Source organism: Onychostruthus taczanowskii, unplaced genomic scaffold (assembly GCF_017590055.1).
Source record: "Onychostruthus taczanowskii isolate IOZ18803 unplaced genomic scaffold, ASM1759005v1 scaffold4, whole genome shotgun sequence".
Taxonomy (NCBI): domain Eukaryota; kingdom Metazoa; phylum Chordata; class Aves; order Passeriformes; family Passeridae; genus Onychostruthus; species Onychostruthus taczanowskii.
The window spans coordinates 3235571-3253264 of record NW_024501459.1 but is presented as its reverse complement, the minus strand read 5'-3'; the positions used below and the strand labels follow the sequence as shown (position 1 = coordinate 3253264).

General features: G+C 37.0%; 1 protein-coding gene across 2 annotated transcripts in view; it reads left to right on the top strand.

The window, feature by feature from the left end:
* ATP6V1H (ATPase H+ transporting V1 subunit H) overlaps positions 1-17694 on the top strand; it is a 48530-nt gene that overhangs the window by 12632 nt on the left and 18204 nt on the right. For both annotated transcript variants that reach the window (XM_041412758.1, XM_041412757.1), the window contains exons 5-11: positions 3995-4108; positions 6775-6879; positions 7923-7976; positions 10125-10222; positions 11668-11860; positions 15010-15188; positions 16168-16293. In XM_041412758.1, the coding sequence (XP_041268692.1) occupies positions 3995-4108; positions 6775-6879; positions 7923-7976; positions 10125-10222; positions 11668-11860; positions 15010-15188; positions 16168-16293 (869 nt within the window). The remainder of the gene's footprint in view (positions 1-3994; positions 4109-6774; positions 6880-7922; positions 7977-10124; positions 10223-11667; positions 11861-15009; positions 15189-16167; positions 16294-17694) is intronic.

Below are 17694 nucleotides of genomic sequence, written 5' to 3'. Positions count from 1 at the left end.
AGCAATTTACTTTTCTGTAACTTGGTGTCCTGGATTAGGGCAAATTTGGGAGAAAACCTCCAAAAGGTCATCGTAACGTCACCCTTGGACACTTGGTCACTTTTTCTCATTTAGTTTTACATTTTTCGAGTGTGGCACAAACATCGAGAAGCAGAGAAGACAAAAATGATCTTCAGTGTCATTCTTTGATTGGGACACTGGGTTGGGAATACCTTGTTTTGGTTTACATATTGGATGACAAACCTTGGCCCACTGTGAGAACTCTTTATTATGGCTACTTTTGTGAGGAATGTGTCTTGCTTTCTGTGCATCAGTGGCTAGAGAAGTCATCATTTTGCTTGCCCTTTTTCAGAACTTGTCAGTGTTCTTAGGTCTTGTTTTGTTAATGTGCTTTGGCATTAGCACATAGCCTGCAGCTACAGTAGATGATAGCTGATGATATCTTCTCTGCTGTGGAATTAATACCCCACAGGTAATGTTTTCACTGGCTCACTTTTGAACTCATGGAATAGTTCTAGGTAGTCACAGAAAGTAGTTTTGAGTAATCTCTCTTTTGCTCTAGTGTTTCTGTCATAAGTGGTTAGATGTATGTGCTTTTCTTGACTTTATGACATGGCTGTATTTTGGGCCTTACCCTATCCCAGAAGTGGCATGTATGGAATTCTTAATGTTAAATGTAATGGCTTTAAATTATTCAGGATTTATAGTGATACAGCAGAATAGACATATCGGTGCACACTACATATTTGCTTTTGTTTGGAATTCAATGCCTTTTTCACTTTAGAAATTCTGCTTCAGTATCCTAAAGGCTGTACTGACTTTTGCAATGCTGCGTGTGATTGCATTATTCAGGGATTCAGGAATGCTGGCATAGAACGCTTGTGTGAAGGCATCCACATGGCATTATCTCAGAGTTTCCTAATCTGTGACATCTCCACTCTGCAAGGCTGAAACAGGACTTTTGTTTTGGTCATGTTCAGGGGTTGGAACATACAGCCAGTGGTGCCTTATGGTGCATTTTCAAGGTGTCAGATTCTTGTCAGGAAGCAGCATATTGGCCAATGGTGGTGTGACTGCGAGTTTAGGGCAGGGTCTCTGCAGACTGCCCAGACACAAGAATCCACAGTATCATAGAATGGTTTGGGTTAGAAGGGTACCTTGAAGATGTTTGATTCCAGCCCCCTTGCTGTGGTTACAGACACCTTCAGCTAGACCAGGTTGCTCAAAACCCCATCCAACCTGTTCTTGAAGACCTCCAGAGATGGAGCATCCCTAGCTTCTCTGTTCAACCTGTTCCAATGCCTCACAATCTTTCCCTAATACCTAAACCTACTCCCAGTTTGAAGCATTCCCCCTTGTCCTGTCAGTACATGCTCATGTAAATAGTCTTGACCCATTTTTCTTGTGGTGGATATGAAATCTCCAGTCTTTGCCTGACTTGTCTTAATTCAGTACATTCAAGCATTTTGAGCAAGAAATTGTTCAAGGACATGACCTGTCATGGCCTGACTCTGAGTAAAATTTGCTTTGAGAAAGTATGTTTGCTGCAGTTTCATGAGATGAACAAATAATATTTGAAGCTGCTTTTGACATCTGGAACTTGTAAAAACTATTGCAGGTAGCAGTATTCAGCTTTTGTCTGATAATGACTGACTGTGGTGCTTCTATTATCTTTCTGTGCTTTGGTTGTGAAGTGGGGAGAATTATGTCAACTGTGTTTTGAGCTCACAGAAGCCTACTTGGATGTCTAGGATTGTTCCAGAAGTTCTACTTACTGATTTGATGACCTTTCTAAGAAAGATTTCTTTTGAACGCTAGCAAACATGAAATTAGTGTTGTGTTTACCACAGAAGATTATCTCCATTCTGCTCACTTCTGAAGGTGGAGAGTGCTAGCATACTGCCATCCTTGAGGAAACATTTCTTACTCTCTTCATCTGATAAATTCTTGAAACAATTTCTTTGCATTAGTGACCTCGTCACACTGCACAGTCTTTAAGAGCCTACACTCTAGTTGGTGCAGGTTGCAGTATCACCTGAACTTCATTATGCTTCTTCAGAAATGACAGCTACTAAATTATTCAACTGCTGATGTGATGTGAGAGCTTCAGAATTTTCTTTTCATCAGTGTAGTCAGTATCTTCCCAGGAAGGTGCAACGCTACATATTTCAGGGCCGTGGGGAGTTTTCCACTCCTTCCTTCTGTCTTGATCCTGCACCTTAATAGCAAACCAGACAAGTCTTCTGACTGACAGCATATTGAAATTATTTCAGCATTTCTGCTTCCAGGCTTGTCTGTCTCCTCCTTAGTTATGTTGTAAACTGAACTTGTTGATCTGGTAAGCTTTGATCTTTCTTAGCTAGACTGTTTAGCACATTCAGATGCTAACAGTGATTTATTTGATCAAGCTGCCATTTCTCAACAAGCAAGCCCTCACAGAGTAAAAACTTTTCACCAAAGGCTCTGTGTTCCTGAGATCTTACTTTTATTTATTTCATAGTTTGTACAACAAATTTTGAGAACATTTTGGAGTGCTTTTTTATGCATGCCATGTAGAGTATGGATCACTGTCAGGGTTATGACTGGTAGATAACTGGTGACATCCCCAGTCAGTGATCAGGGCAGCAATTTGCAGCCCATGTGATACAATTCTGTTGTGGTCAATGCCAGCTGGCAGCTAAGCACCACACAGCCACTCACCCACTCCTGCAGCAGGGGGATGGGGAAGAGAATCGAAAGAGTAAAAGTGAGAAAACTTATTTTTTTGAGGTAATGACTGTTACTTTCAAGGAAGGGTTGGTTGCAGTTCTAAGGCTTAGTAAGGTGTCACTGTTTGAATCATGGATACATTCAGGTTATCTTGAGCTTAATGGATCATATTCAAGCAAGGAGGCTTGCCTAGCTGGTTCTTCATCCCTAGAGTTAATAACAGGGTGCAGAATTGATGGAGAAAAGCCTTTATAGCTAGGGGAGTTTGAAAATTAAAATTTTGCATAGTGGAGACTGAGATACTGTCCTTTTGTGAGTTTCTCATTTGCCTTTCTTTGTTGGAGTTGTGTACTTGATGGTAGTAGTTTGACTTCACTGAGGAAACATCTCTTCAGAAGGAAAGCTTCCAATCCACCAGGAAGCCTGACTGGAAGGCACATGGAAATGCTTGAGGAAAAGCAAGAATTCAAATGTGAGATTTTTTGGGACTGCCTGTCTATATTCTAGGCTATTAGGAAACAGCAGAGCTTTTCTTTTTCCTTCATGATTGTGTGGTCTGTTCTCTGGCTTGCTGTAAAGAGAACTGCAATAGCTGCTTTGCATAGTGATTATTAGGGGAAATATTTAAAGATGCTGTCCCCAGTGCCCAGACTCAGGTAGTTGTGGTCTCTTATGGCTCAGGTTAGGAGCCCTGGAGGAACAGAGTTCTGGTGGCAGTGTCCTCTTACAGATATGCCGGTTGCCTGAGATAAGTGCTGAATCAGCTGCAGCCTGATCTAGGAGAGAAGAGCTCATTTCCCGTTGACAGGAATGGAAAGCTCATTTACACCCCTAAGGTTTCACTTGTAGAAATTGAACAACAGGCTATTGTGTGGAAGTAGCGGTACATTACAAACTTTGCATGGACTTTAATCAAGCATAATTGGTTCAATGAAGAGTAGTGTCATTCTTAAAAAAATGACAGCATTTATGTTGTTTCTCATTTGCCTTACTCCACTTGCATGTTCAGAAGAATGTGGTTTTGCTTAGCAGGTGTTGCAGTACTGGGATACAACTAAGGCTTCAAGGTTTGTTTCCTCCACCCCAAATCTCTCATCTTAATGTTGGGGTGCTGAAATGAGCTGTATCCACAAGAAATTTTTCAGTCTAACTGAAAAATTTCTGTGGGCTCTTACAAGCTAGGATACACTCTGATAATCTATGCCAACATACCAAGGAGCAAATAGCTGCTTTATGTCGAATGCTTTTACAAATCTATCATCTTCTCCTCTCTCAATTTTTACAGGAAAATCATCAACGTGTTTGCATCTTCTTTGATTATGCAAAACGTGGTAAAAACACTGCATGGTCCTATTTTTTGCCAATGTTGAATCGACAAGATCTCTTCACTGTGCATATGGTAAGTTTTAAATGAACCTGTCTCTGAAGATGGTAGAGAAAAATGCTGGCTCTCTTTTTCTTTAGGAGATTTTGAAATTTGAAACTAAACTTCTGCCTGGACTGGAAAGTTTTCATCTTGCAGTCTAGACGAGTCATTCTTAGTAAAAACTTCATCTAACCACATTTTAAAAAGCAAAGTAACATTGTTAATTTGCATTGGTTTATTTCTGGGAGATGAGGGCAGGTTTTAACAATTCAGAAAAGCAGGGACTTTAGAACAATAAGTACCGTAAAACATAACTGAAAATCTTTTATCACAACTTCCATTCAATGCTGTACAAATATTGGAATATAAATTCTCATCATGTGCAAAGGAAATATCTTTACCTTGATGAACCTTATTTTGTCATATGCTCAGTTTATCAGCTGACTCACTGGAAGTGTAGAGTGAGAAACAGATAAGTGCTTGATGTTGTTCAGGTGCTGCTCAGCAGCAGCTAAAACATTGATACGTTACCAGCACTGTTTTGGACACCAGTCTAAACCACAGCATCACATGGACTGCTGTGAAGAGAAATCCCAGCCAAACCCAGTGCTGCTGTGTGCAGTGTATGGTTTCTGCAATGCTTTGACTACTATTTGCTGCTCCTGTATATGGAGCACCTTTTTTGGAATCTCAGTATTCTTCTGTTTTCAGTGGTGAGAACTGGACATTTCATCTCAGCAGTTTTTTTTTTTTTTCTTGTAGGCCAAAAATACATTTGCATTATTGTAAATTCCTAGTGGAGACCACAGTTTCCAACAGTGAAACTTATATTATGTCTTGAGGAAGAGAAAACTGCACAGCTATGAATTTTTCTACACTGCGTATGTTTGTGCTGGAATGATATGGTAGAGTCAAATCAGAGACTCAAACTAGAAACCCACTACCTGGTCTGCATTAGGCTGTGGGGGCAGAACTGGTGGAAGGATTCCAGGACCCTGAGCGAGCCCTGGGGTTTGCCCTGGGGTGTGGCCAGTGCAACTGTGTTTGGGGCTGTACTGCAACTTGAGCAGTGAACTGCTGCGTTCTCAAGAAAAATGTCAGGCTTGATTGATTTATTTATTTATTTAATCAGGTTGACTGCATGGATGTGAATCAGTTTTCTTGATGTAGCTGAGGGAGGAGGTGGCTGGGGTTTTTTATTGGCCAATGCAGTTTGTTTTGTGATTTTTTTGGTGTAGTGCTGCTGAAGACCCATCCTACAAAACTGCATTTTGGGCAGTCAGACAATGCTGACTGTGCAAATATGCAGGTAAAGTATAATTTTTAGACCCTTGCAGTGCAAACTATTTAGTCTGCCCTGGAATGGTGTTTTTTAAACATATGGTATGGAAGTTTTGATGGTCAGCATTTCTCTACTCAGATTTGTGTTATTCAGATATTGTTTTCTTTAGGTACTGCAAAAATATACAAATAATTTAACAAGACACAGAATCTTACGTGAAGTGAATCCACTTCAGGTGGATCCACTAGGTTTACTGCCTTATTATATCTTTTAGTACAGTGCATGTTTTTTTTAAGCACATGAATGTTTTCAAACCCAAGTTTTAGGATTGCGTGATTTTTGTTTGGTTTATTTTATTTTTCTCCTTACTATGCACACTGGAAGATTTTTGATATCACATCATTATGTCTGATGAGGCAGATAAAAATACTCATCCTCTGTGTAGGCTGAAATTCTGCTAAGCATAAATGGTCTCTCATTCAGGGGCCAGGTGGCAGTTTTAACTCAGAAGAATGCTTGACTAGAGAGCTGTGTTTTAAAGCTGGTGGGATTTTTTAGGGTGACTTACTTGCATTAAGAAAGGGATCTGACACATTTTAGTGTAACGATTGTTGTTCCAGACTCATACTTGTAATCCCTCTGGAATCAGTGGTGGTGGTGCTGCACATGTGAATGTAGTAAGGTGGAAAGGTGGCTGGAATAGCGTCCTCACTGCATCATGGAACTGTGTGCATGCAAATGAACCCCTGCTTCCTTAATTTCTTGGTTACACTGCCTCTTTATATGTAAGCTGGCTCAAATGCTTTTGCAAATTAACTGCAGCCTGCAATGTAGATTTACTTCAAATATAATTTGGAAAGTCTGATGTAGAAATATATTCTTGTTTAAGTATTCTTAAAGCCATAGGCATCATGAAAATTCTTAACCTGACCACATTTTTACTCCCCAACTTCATTCTTAAATTGTACCTTCTATTTTACTTTTCTGCTCTTCTGTTTCTGGGCTTGAACCTTCTCCCTTTTTGAAGCTGACTTCCTTCAGTCTAAATACAAAAAAACCTTCAACACCATGTTACCATTTGTATTGGCATATGCCATAGTTGCTTAAATCAAGCCTGCATGTGTTAGGCCATCAAGTGCCTTGCTTTAGATTGATTTCTGACTCTAGTGGTGTCCTGCAGCAGTAGCCCATCGACTGCATCCCTCCATCTCCTTCTGAGTTCTTTATTGGTGCCTTGTGGACTTCAACAGCTACAGGTAACTGCTAACAGGCATGAAGAGTCTCCTACATAGCAAACAGGTAGATTTCTCTAAGGGACTATCTTTTATCTAAAATTGGTTTCCAAAGTTTACCGAACTTCTCACTGAATTCTGAAATTGCTGTGTTTGAAAAATCGGTTTATTGCATTCTTTTTTAGGCAGCAAGAATTATTGCCAAACTGGCTGCTTGGGGGAGGGAGCTTATGGAAGGCAGTGACTTGAATTATTATTTCAACTGGATTAAAACTCAGCTTAGTTCACAGGTAAAAAGCTGCTTTTGTTTAAACTTTGTAGTAACTTTGGAAACTTTTTACAAGAATATGAATGTATAAATGTACAAACAAGAGGTATATTTTTAGTTTTGCTTTTTTTTAAAATGAGATTTTACTTTGTAATTTTTAAAGCTAAATGTTCTTTATTCAAAACCTTAGTTTTTAACTTAGTATTTTAAATGTTTTACTCCAGTCCTTGAAATGTAAATTAATGCTAAAGCTTTTTGCCTTTTCTCTTGGTTAACACTGTTTTTTTCTTTTGGACACTGAGAAAGTACGAGATGAGGGTTTTTTTTGTCTTGCCTCTACTATTTTGATTATCAGAGTTTTTTGCTGGGAAGAAAAATAACATGGCAGCAGAAACTGAATATCAAAACTTTTTCCAGTTTACTGTAGTACAAAGTAGTACAAAACCTTTACTTTTAGTCCTGTGTCGTGAAATGGAATAAACTGACTTATTTGGACAGTTTTCTTATGGTTTAGCTGACTTCTGGCTTGGCCTTCAAAGATGAATCATTCTCCTTTGTATTCATTTTTGGACATTTTTCCTTCAGAAAACAATGTTGTCATTCATTCTCTTAGTGTTGTAGTAGAAGTGGATTCTGGAGAGGCGAGAAACATTCAGTAGATTTATTAATGGTATATTTTTCATGGTTTTCTAAACTGGGCTTATTAAAAAGGAATTTTATTTTTGTCCTCTGGAAGGAGAATCTTAAAGTTGAAATTTCCTTCAGAAAGATGCAAGAGTACAGTTTGCAAATTTTAAGATAAATAAATATCTTGAATCAATCCACACTTAAATAATTAAAAATGTTGATGTACTAGATCAGTTCCAAGCATGTTCTTCTAGACATGAGGTGTGTGTGGGAAATAAGTACCGTATATTACAGTAATATATTAAGCAGGAGCAATATCTAATAGGGTCTAATTTTTTTATGGCTAGAAACATTGCAGAACTGAAAGAAACTTGTTAACAGCTGTTCCTTAAGGGTGAAGAATAACTGATTTTAAACGTTTATTTTTTCTTTCCCTAGAAGCTACGTGGTACAGGGGGTACTGTGGATACAGGAACAGTCTCCACAACTGATGTGAGTATATCTTTGAAATCTGTCAATCTGCTATTTTGGGCAGGTGATGTTCACTCCTCGGATTAAGGTGCAGATCTCTTCTGGTGCCAGTGATAAGAAGTACTTGGATTCAGAACTGTACAACAGAGTGCCAGGTGATGGCGCCAAGAAACAAAAGTATTTTTAAACACTTCATTTCACATAGAATATTGGCAGTGGAAGTGGTATATTTTTCAAGTTAGTTTGTGTTTTTAAAGCTGTTGATGTATCTAGGATTCTCTTTGTTAAAACTTGAAAAATTATATAAAACTAATTTAATATTCAAGTAATGTTAAGTCCCTGACTTGGTGATCTTAGAGGTCTTTTCCAGCCCAAATGATTCTGTGATTCAGTACTGTCTGTTTACCACTGAGCTGTTTGACTTGTAGAAGAAACCTGAAACTGGGAAGCTTTTGGGTGTTGTGCTGTACAGAACTCAGAAAAGGGCACACCAGATATTAAAGCTGATATTGCCTATAAACCTCTGTAGCATGAAATTGCAGGAGTGCCTTCAAAGCTGTAAGATTTTCATATCTGAATAGCTTGAATTCAGAGGAAAACAGATTGTCCTTTTAGCGTCAACATTCTTTTAAATACTGAATTTCATGTAGCTGTAAAAGCTGCTGAGCTTGGAGATGAACTGGCAGTATAACAAATGCAAATTATCATCCTGACTGGATTTTCTGTGGTGTTGTGGCATGATGAGGCAGTTTATCATAGTTCTTGAATGTGGAGTAGAATTCAGTTTGGTCTTTTGTTCGTTTTGCAGCCTGAAAGTGGTCACAGTTTCTCAGAAGACTTAACTTGGGATTTGTTGTTCTTCAAAGTCTAGTCGTGGCTTTAAAGTGTTAGCTGCTGTAGAGGAGAAATCTCTTAAATCAAGACTGTTATTCATGACTATGGGTAGGGCATAAAACAATGGCCTGAGCATATAAGTTGAAGCATTTCAGTATTTCATGTGCAGATCTGTGTTCCATAGTGTTAGGTTTTGTTAGACTGTCATACAGCCATAAAGAGTAAAAAGTTCTATGGCACACAGCAGCACTTACTATGAAGCCATGAGCTTCTCTGACATGCTCAGAAATCGGTTTTTGTTGCACTGTGGCACTGCATGGATGTACTGTGCCATGGCAGGGTCCCAGAGGAGCAGAGTGCAAATATGTTTTAGGGTCATTAAAGTGGGTAAGTATTAACTTTGTTAGTGTTCGGGTTTCAGATCTAGCTTATGCAGGATTTTCAAGCAGGTCTTGGCTAATTTCAGAGTAAATTAGAGATGCAGTTGTAGCATTTTATACAGGAAATGAGAACTGGAATCTGTTACGAAATTTCAATTAGAATGGTGTTAGAAGACAATGCTTTTATGACAGACTCTTTAAAAGGAAAACTCCAAGTTCAATGGGTTGGTGATCCAGATAAATTAATGCATTATTTGGAGAGGGAGAGCTGTCTGTGTGTTTATAGCTGTTTTATTTGCATGGAGTGTGGAAATTAATACGTTCACAGGGAAATTGATATTCTAGATGATATGAGCCCAGATGCACAGACTTAGTTTTTACATAAAGGACTTAAATCTCTCAAGAGAGACACAGAATGAGTTACTCTTTATTTTCAATTCTGTTTATTGCCTCCTTTCTTTTCATATGGGATTGCCTAACTTCTTTGCTTCATTAAATGTTGGAAAGGTTTGATCTTGTGTTATGTGAGTGAGCTACCGTGAGACTTTCAATGAAAAGGCTTATAAGGATGAAAAAAGCAAACAGCATTTTATCAGCAGCATTTCTGATTAATGTATGGTTAGTATTAGTGAAGGTAATGCTGACAATTGAGTAAGAAGAGAGAGAAACATGCTCTGGCAACTTTATTCAAACAGAAGACAGCTTTCATTCATGGATACTGAAGGAAGGCATGTTCAAATGTTCTGATAATGTAAAGTGGTATTGCTTGCATAACACTGCTTTAATATTCAGAACTCTCTCCTTTTATGCCAGTAGAGCCTAATCAGAGAAACTGTACTTGTAGCTCTTGCTACCTGACTATTCTGTACTTGTAGCTCTTGCTACCTGACTATTCTGTACTTGTAGCTCTTGCTACCTGACTCTTCTGGTAAGAAGTGTTCTTTTTTTCACCCAGAGTTCCCAGTATGTACAGTGTGTTGCTGGATGTCTGCAGCTGATGCTCAGGGTCAATGAATACCGCTTTGCATGGGTAGAAGCAGATGGAGTAAATTGGTGAGCACCTATTTCAATTTATATGGATACACATGCACTTACAGTAGTACATTCCCCAGTGGCCTTTTATTGGAATAGAACTCTCTTGTAATAGACAGCTGTTCTATTTACCTACAAAGGAGATTTGTTTTCAAACATTAACAGAGTCAAATAGACAAATGAAACTTGTACTGTTGAGGCATTGATGTCACTTCCCTGTTCAAGAAGAACTGCTTAAGTGTGTATCTGAATGGGAGTATAATCATTTGTCTTCAGCTGAACATGTTCTGTTATTTTTTAGTAGAGCTGTTCTGTTTATTTTTTGGTAGAACAAGGACTAATGAAATGAGTTTCTGCTAATCATCCTAGTCTTTGAGTTTGGAAATTTCTTTGTCTGAAAATATTAGTGAAAGGAGAAACATTTTCTAGAACTAAGACCAATTTTTTTCCACATATGGCTTCAAGTAGGTCAGTCTTTTATCCAATTCTCCTAATAAATAGCTGCATTAGGCTAGGATTTCAGCACTAATCTTATTTAAAAAATGCTTGCCTATAAATATTTTTTTCTGCCATCTATGCCTCTACTGGGGATGGTTGGTACGTAATTTGCCCTTTAATGGAAAATATCCCTTTACACTGAAATGGAGAAAAGTCAAAATTCCTAGTGAAGTAAAATTTCAAGTGATGTTCCTGTGTGTCAAGATGATACTGCTGAAACCAAGGAAGCTTTTTAATCAAGTATTAAAGCATTACAATAAGCCTGTGCTTCACCATGTTTGAACCTGTCTTAAACTTGATAAGAGTGATTTTGAATATAGATTATTTTTTAAATTTTAAATTGAGTTATCTATTTCAAATTTGACCTGTAAATTACTTATTACGTTTTCAAAACTTCAGCTGCATGATGTCTTCTTGAAGATCTTGTGTGCTGTTATTTTCCTAGCAGTACTTTGTATACTTGTATCTATAAGCCATTTTCTGAGAACTTGCTGTTAAATAATGAATGCTTCAGCTCATTTCAGACACTTCTGTGGACAAGTACAATTAAGGAACAAGGCTGAATTTGTGTAATGTTGTTCCATTTATTTCTTTTTAAGCCTGAAGGAGTAGCTGAGATTTCTCTGTTTCTTCCAGAATGACAAATGCTTTAAACATACCAGTAAAAAAACTGACTTGGTGAACCAGAAGATGGATACAGTACCACATCAGTTCAAATGGGAAAAGCTACTTTATGGCTCTAAGGCTAATGTGAAAAAAACCATCTTTTTAAAAGATGGCTTTCTGAACAAGCTGCTTATACAATGATTAATAGTGATGCAGGTTGCTGTGAAATGTGTGTTGTATGCTCATACTCAGCAGCTCTTTCCAATAAGTTGTTACCATTTCTTTTAATGTTTCAGATTGGAGCAATGCAACCTATTTAGTCGTTATTTAAAAATTAAATGTGTACAATGTCAATTTTTTAGCATCATGGGCGTCTTGAGCAACAAATGCGGTTTTCAGCTCCAGTATCAGATGATTTTCTGTGTGTGGCTGCTGGCATTTAGCCCTCAAATGTGTGAATATCTTCGTCGGTACAATATCGTCCCTGTGCTGTCGGATATTCTTCAGGAATCTGTCAAAGAGAAAGTAACCAGGATCATCCTCGCAGCATTTCGGGTGAGTACCTGCTGACTGCAGTCGTGCTGTGCTTCTCTCACAAATTCCCAGGTCTCAAATATCACTGATGAACAGTTATTTCTGCTGGACCATATCAATAAGCTGATTGAAAGCTTAACTCTATGGGGTTTTTTTGGGGTTTTTTGTTTTTTTTTTTTTAGTCTTTTTTGTCTTTTTTTTTTTTCTTTTTGAAAACTTGAATTTTTGCTAGTGGTAATATGTAGATTTTGGTTTTTTTTTTTTTAGTCTTTTTTTTGTCTTTTTTTTTGTCTTTTTGTAAACTTGAATTTTTGCTAGTGGTAGTATGTAGGCTATTAATAAATATTTGCTATTCAATGCCTTCCTAAAATAAGATTGACTAAAAAGACCAATGTTAACACAAGCACTAGTGATTTCTCTTTTTTTCATTCAAGGTTTTTTCCTACTGGTACTACTGTAAAACCCTGGAGTTACTAATAGCTGATAAATTTTACCTTATGAAGCTTTAATTAGCAAAGTATTATTTTGAAAGCATGTGTTTGTCCAACTGAGAACTTATTTTTATTTACTAGTCCAAAAATATTTTCTTGGTGGCTCTGTAAAGGCAGATGAGAATACCTGTGTAAGAATGATTAGTTGACTTACTGTGTCTGCATTACCTGAAAATTCCTGGTGTTATATGAGATTATTAGGTACCTAGGCTTGATGTTTTTACTGTGAAAGTGCCATTTTATGTTCACGGATGTTACTAGTTTTATGTGCATGCTTGCCAAGTGTCATGTGAGTTAATACAGGAAAGCTGTAACAACTTGTAATGCTGTTTTTTCAAGCAGCACTTGGTATCCCGAGTAGGAAATGCAGGTCTTGGAAGCTGTTTGTTTTCCTGCATGTGAATTGTGTTCCAATAGTAAGTGTTCCAATAGCAAGCACATTAGAATGGGGAGAGGGAAATTGGTGCTTACTGACTTGCTGATTAGCAATGATAAGCTGTGTGAAGGTGCTTACTCTGTCTCTTTATCTGGAAACATCTGCCAGTGAAATATTTCTGGACAAAGCAGATCATAAGAATCTGCTGTTTGTCTTGTTGAAGGAGTACAGTGGTATGAAATCTTCAGTAGGAGCTATTCTTACTGTATATTCTTACTGTTCTTACTCTCTAGATGTTGTGGTGTTCTTAAAGATCTTAATGTTAGGATGAAGCATATTGACATATTGCAAGACAAATTGGAAAAAAAAATAAAAGAGAAAAAGAAGCTGAGAAGCTCAGTAGTTAATATCTAGTTTCTTCGTATTCTGAGGTCATAAAAATACAGGAGAAATAATTGCTAGTTCTTAGATCTACTGTGTTTTGCAAGAGGAGACAAAAATGAAGCTTTGTTTTTTTTTTTTAAAGGCTAAGAAAGAATAAGTTGTTTCTGTTACAGGCTTGGGGGAATGTAACTTAGCTGTTTCCTTTCTCCAACATTAAGGACTTGTGTTGGCGTGAAGATGAGTTGTTAACTGGCAGCCAGGAACATAATAGATTAGAAATTAGACATCAGAGCTGTGAGTTCTGAGGCAAAATTAATATAGGTAGCAGAGGAAAGGTAGTCCTTTTCCTGTATGAGATGCCACAGTTTCTGGAACTGGGGGAGGGAATTGAATAAAACACTAGGCTTGATGATTCCCCAGTCTGTCTATGCATTACAGAAAGTGCTCCATGAGTCTTGGCAACTTGGATGTCCTCTCTACTACTTCTCCTAATTCGACATATTTCACTTTTATGTCAAGTTTGTTGCCTGAAGTATATAACTGCAAATGTAATAATTTTTTCTATAAAGCAATAAGTATTGGGGACTCCTCTCTCTTTGAATCTACTGTTTTCTCTACCTATTATTTTATCCCCTTATTTTTCATACTTTTATCCCCTTCTACATCTGTTTCCTGCCTAGAACTAATCTTGTATCTTAAGATTTTGGTTTTTATTACTGAGTAGTTTACTGATCCATTCTATATAGTCACGTGTTTGTGTTTTTACTTTAACATATCCTTTCAAATTCACTATGAAAAGCTTGAGCATCTCACTATGGTATGAGATAGGTAATAATACTTGGAAATAGCTTCCACATCTGCTTGCAATTATCTTAACTAGGAATTCTTTGGAACCTTTTCCACCTGCTCCTTGAACCTGTTGTATTGTCTTATTTAAAGTTCATTATTTTTTCATTTGCTCTCATTAGCAGTTTTAACTCTAAGTAAATTAACATTACTTTCTGTGAATTACCTTTTAGTTCTCTTACTGAAGTAGAAACTGGGGTGCCTTTTTTTGCACATTAAGGCTAATTGTATAAGGCCATTAAAAGCAGTAATATGACTTATATTTAGTTTGCAAGTTTTAAAATTGATTTGCAGTTTCTACTTCAGTAACTAATAGGATGTCTGATATAAAAGAACCTCAAGTGTAATAGTTCTGTCACAAGAGTGATGCAGGTAAATTCCTTCTATATAGTTTCACTGCTTATTTCTGGCAGATATTAAGTGCTATTTATATGAATACCCATTCTGTTTATTAAGGACTTTGTCTTTTGTATAAAATTCATGTTTTCAGCTTTATCAAAAAGTGCAGGTGGCCAGCTCTGATTGAAAAATATAATTGAAAGCTGATAAAATTGAGTAGAAATGTAATGACTAGATGATATGGGAACTTGACTACTGCATTCTGTGCTTATACTTCCAGTCTTACCAACAAGCTTCTGTTTAACTAAAAATGTCTAGTTGGAATATTCCCAAACTTGAAAAGAGCTGATCTAATCCAGATGGTAACTTTGAATTGGAAATAAGACTTCAGGTTATTTTTTTTAAAGGCTCTCTGCCTTATGCTATTGCTGCACAGAAAACTAAAATGATAGTCCAAGATAAAAGTGGTTGTTTATAGTGGAAGTTCTGGTATTTGAGATATAAGCCTGCCCTTTTTCTTTGAATAGTATTTGTAGTCACCTCAGTTTTATGTGGAAAATATTCAAAACAGGTGAATTAGTACTTTGTTATAGAAGAAAGAGATTATTTCAGGAAGCGGTCGGTTTTGTGACTTAGTAATTTATAAAGTTCCAGTAAGAGTATTTCTTTAAAATTCTGCTTTGTTTCAAAGTAGTCTGTTCTTAAACAAAATAAATACAACTTTACTTCCCTAGAATTTGTTAGAGAAATCTACTGAGAGAGAAACTCGCCAAGAATATGCTCTTGCCATGATTCAGTGTAAGGTTCTAAAGCAGCTAGAGAATTTGGATCAGCAGAAATATGATGATGAAGACATCAGTGAAGATATCAAATTTCTACTGGACAAGCTTGGTGAGAGCGTGCAGGACCTTAGGTATGCTTTGCAGTGTGCACTTCAAAAAAATGCAGTTATGTGAATGTTTGTAGAACCTTTTTCTTTTGTAAGGCTAAAATATCTACAGAATTATGATATGTAAAGGCTATTTAGTAAGATAGAGCATACAGAGATGTGCTGGTTGTTAGTTTCCTATTGTATGTCAGTATTTAGAGGCTGAATAGAAAATAAATAGAAAATAAGTCTTCATTTATATATGTGATCTTTGTAACTGAGAAATTGTTAAAGGACTCGAAAAATGATCTTAAAGGATTTCCAGTCAAAACTGAAGTTTGCCTGATTAGAATAATTAGTACTGTCCAGATTAACTCAAGTTTTTCCTGGTGTTTACCTTGTTCTTGGTCTTGTGCCTAAATTTAAGTGCATATTGTAGGTAGTGTTCAAGGTTTAAGTGGGTGCAAGTAGACTGAAATCCTTGATTGGGGAAGTTAAAGCATAAAAACCCAGCAAAACAGAGAACTAACTTCCAAAATGTTGCATTTGTATGGCTTGGTTGGTTGTTGTTGTTTTGTTTTTTGTTTTTTTTTTTTTTTTTTTTGGGGGTTTTTTTTTTTTTTTTTTGGGGGTTTTTTTTTTTTTTTTTTGGGGGTTTTTTTTTTTTTTTTTTGGGGGTTTTTTTTTTTTTTTTTTGGGGGTTTTTTTTTTTTTTTTTTGGGGGTTTTTTTTTTTTTTTTTTGTGCTTTTTTTTTTGTTTTTGTTGTAAATTTATTTCCTGGGAATAGTGTTTTGGGACAGATAGAGGCTTGTATTTGAAAACAATTTTTTCTTCTTGCCTCTCATGCATTTTCTTACTCACAAAATGGTGAGACAGGGAACAATTCTCATACTCTGCAGAGCACTGACTTCCAAATGCGTCATAGCAATTTGAGCTCCCGCTTTGTTAGGGACAGGCTTGGGCATATGGTTCAAAGTGTTTGTAGAAGCTTGGCCAATATCTCATTTAGGTCTTGTGTTGCAGCTCCTTTGATGAATACAGCTCTGAGCTCAAGTCAGGAAGACTGGAGTGGAGTCCTGTGCACAAATCTGAGAAGTTTTGGCGGGAGAATGCTGTAAGACTAAATGAGAAGAATTACGAACTACTCAAGTAAGTTTTCAAGTCTTGAATAATGGGATCCTTTAATATTTTCTGTGTTTAAATGAACCAGAATCTAATAAAGGTTTTACATTTTAATGCAAAGTCAAGAATGAAAGAAGTCAAAACATCCTGCTTATTTTAGAATGTTTTAGAGAGTTTGCTGTGTTCAAAAACCAGAACTGTTTATTTGCTTTTACTGGTGAAAATGTATTTATGATAGAGGGAATATCTTTAGTTTAACTTGCATGCAGGTTTGATTTGATTAAAAAATGTTTTTACTGTATCTTAATCTTAGATTTGTGTTGTGTGGGGATGTTGATCTGAGTAATGAACTCCTGTCTTGGATATTTGGGAGTTGAAAGTTGTGGTACTATTCCATGAAAAATTTGACTCAGTGCATTATGTTGCAGTGTGTCTATTTTGTGTTGGAACTGTGTTTGGAGTACGCAGATTTTTAAATGAACTGAACCTGAACTCATATTTATTTGCAATCAAAGACTGGCTGTCTGGCATATGAAACTGTGTCCTGAAATGATGCCTGGCTCTTGTCATTAACTGATAACACATGGTGTTCTTTCAGTTCAGGGCTTGCTAGTAAGTGCCAGATCTAACAGAAATCAGGAGGTCAAATGGAGCATGTGAGATATTAGAAGACATGGCAAGAGCAAGGTGATCTTGAGCTTTATGTGCATTTTGGCTGGCCTGACACCTTAGAAAAATTCTGATACATTCTTCCCTGAGTGCATATTGTTGAATATGTAGGACTATAGACTTAAAAATTTTAGATGCTGACAGCTGCAGCATGAAGTTGATGTTGGGGCTTAGTATTTCCTGCAGTGATTACCATGTTTTGCTGTACTTATTTCTCCTGATTCTGGGACTTAATTTCTTGTGCTTCTGCTGCTACAAAGACAGTGGTCTTCAGTAGTTCCTGACACACCCCCAGCTCTCAAAAAAATTCCCCAAAAACTCAACACCAAACCAAACTTCAAAAAACCCACCCACCCTCTGCCACAGCATAATGGGGTGATTCTTGCACCTCAGAACTTTTTTTTGCCTTGTAAGAAGGCATTTTACAGACAATCCTTATTTGCTTTGAGCCATATAATTTATTTTTCCTTATCTGCCGGCTTATTAGTTTTCTAAATCTAATACTCTCACACTATTGTAAAATATAGTTGTTTTCATACCTTCTGCTATTATTGCCTACTTTGATGCTGGGCTTGTATTTTCAACATCATTATATGGATCTTTGGTGTCTTCTGGTTAGTGTTATGGTTCAAGTTTCTGCTTCCTCTTCTTGTCAAAAGTAGGAGTTCTTCTCATTTGAGAAGTGGTTTTCCTGTCACTTTCTGGCCTCTAGGGAGGCAGTGGCTGTGGTAATTTAATTTTACCAGAATGTTCCTTTTT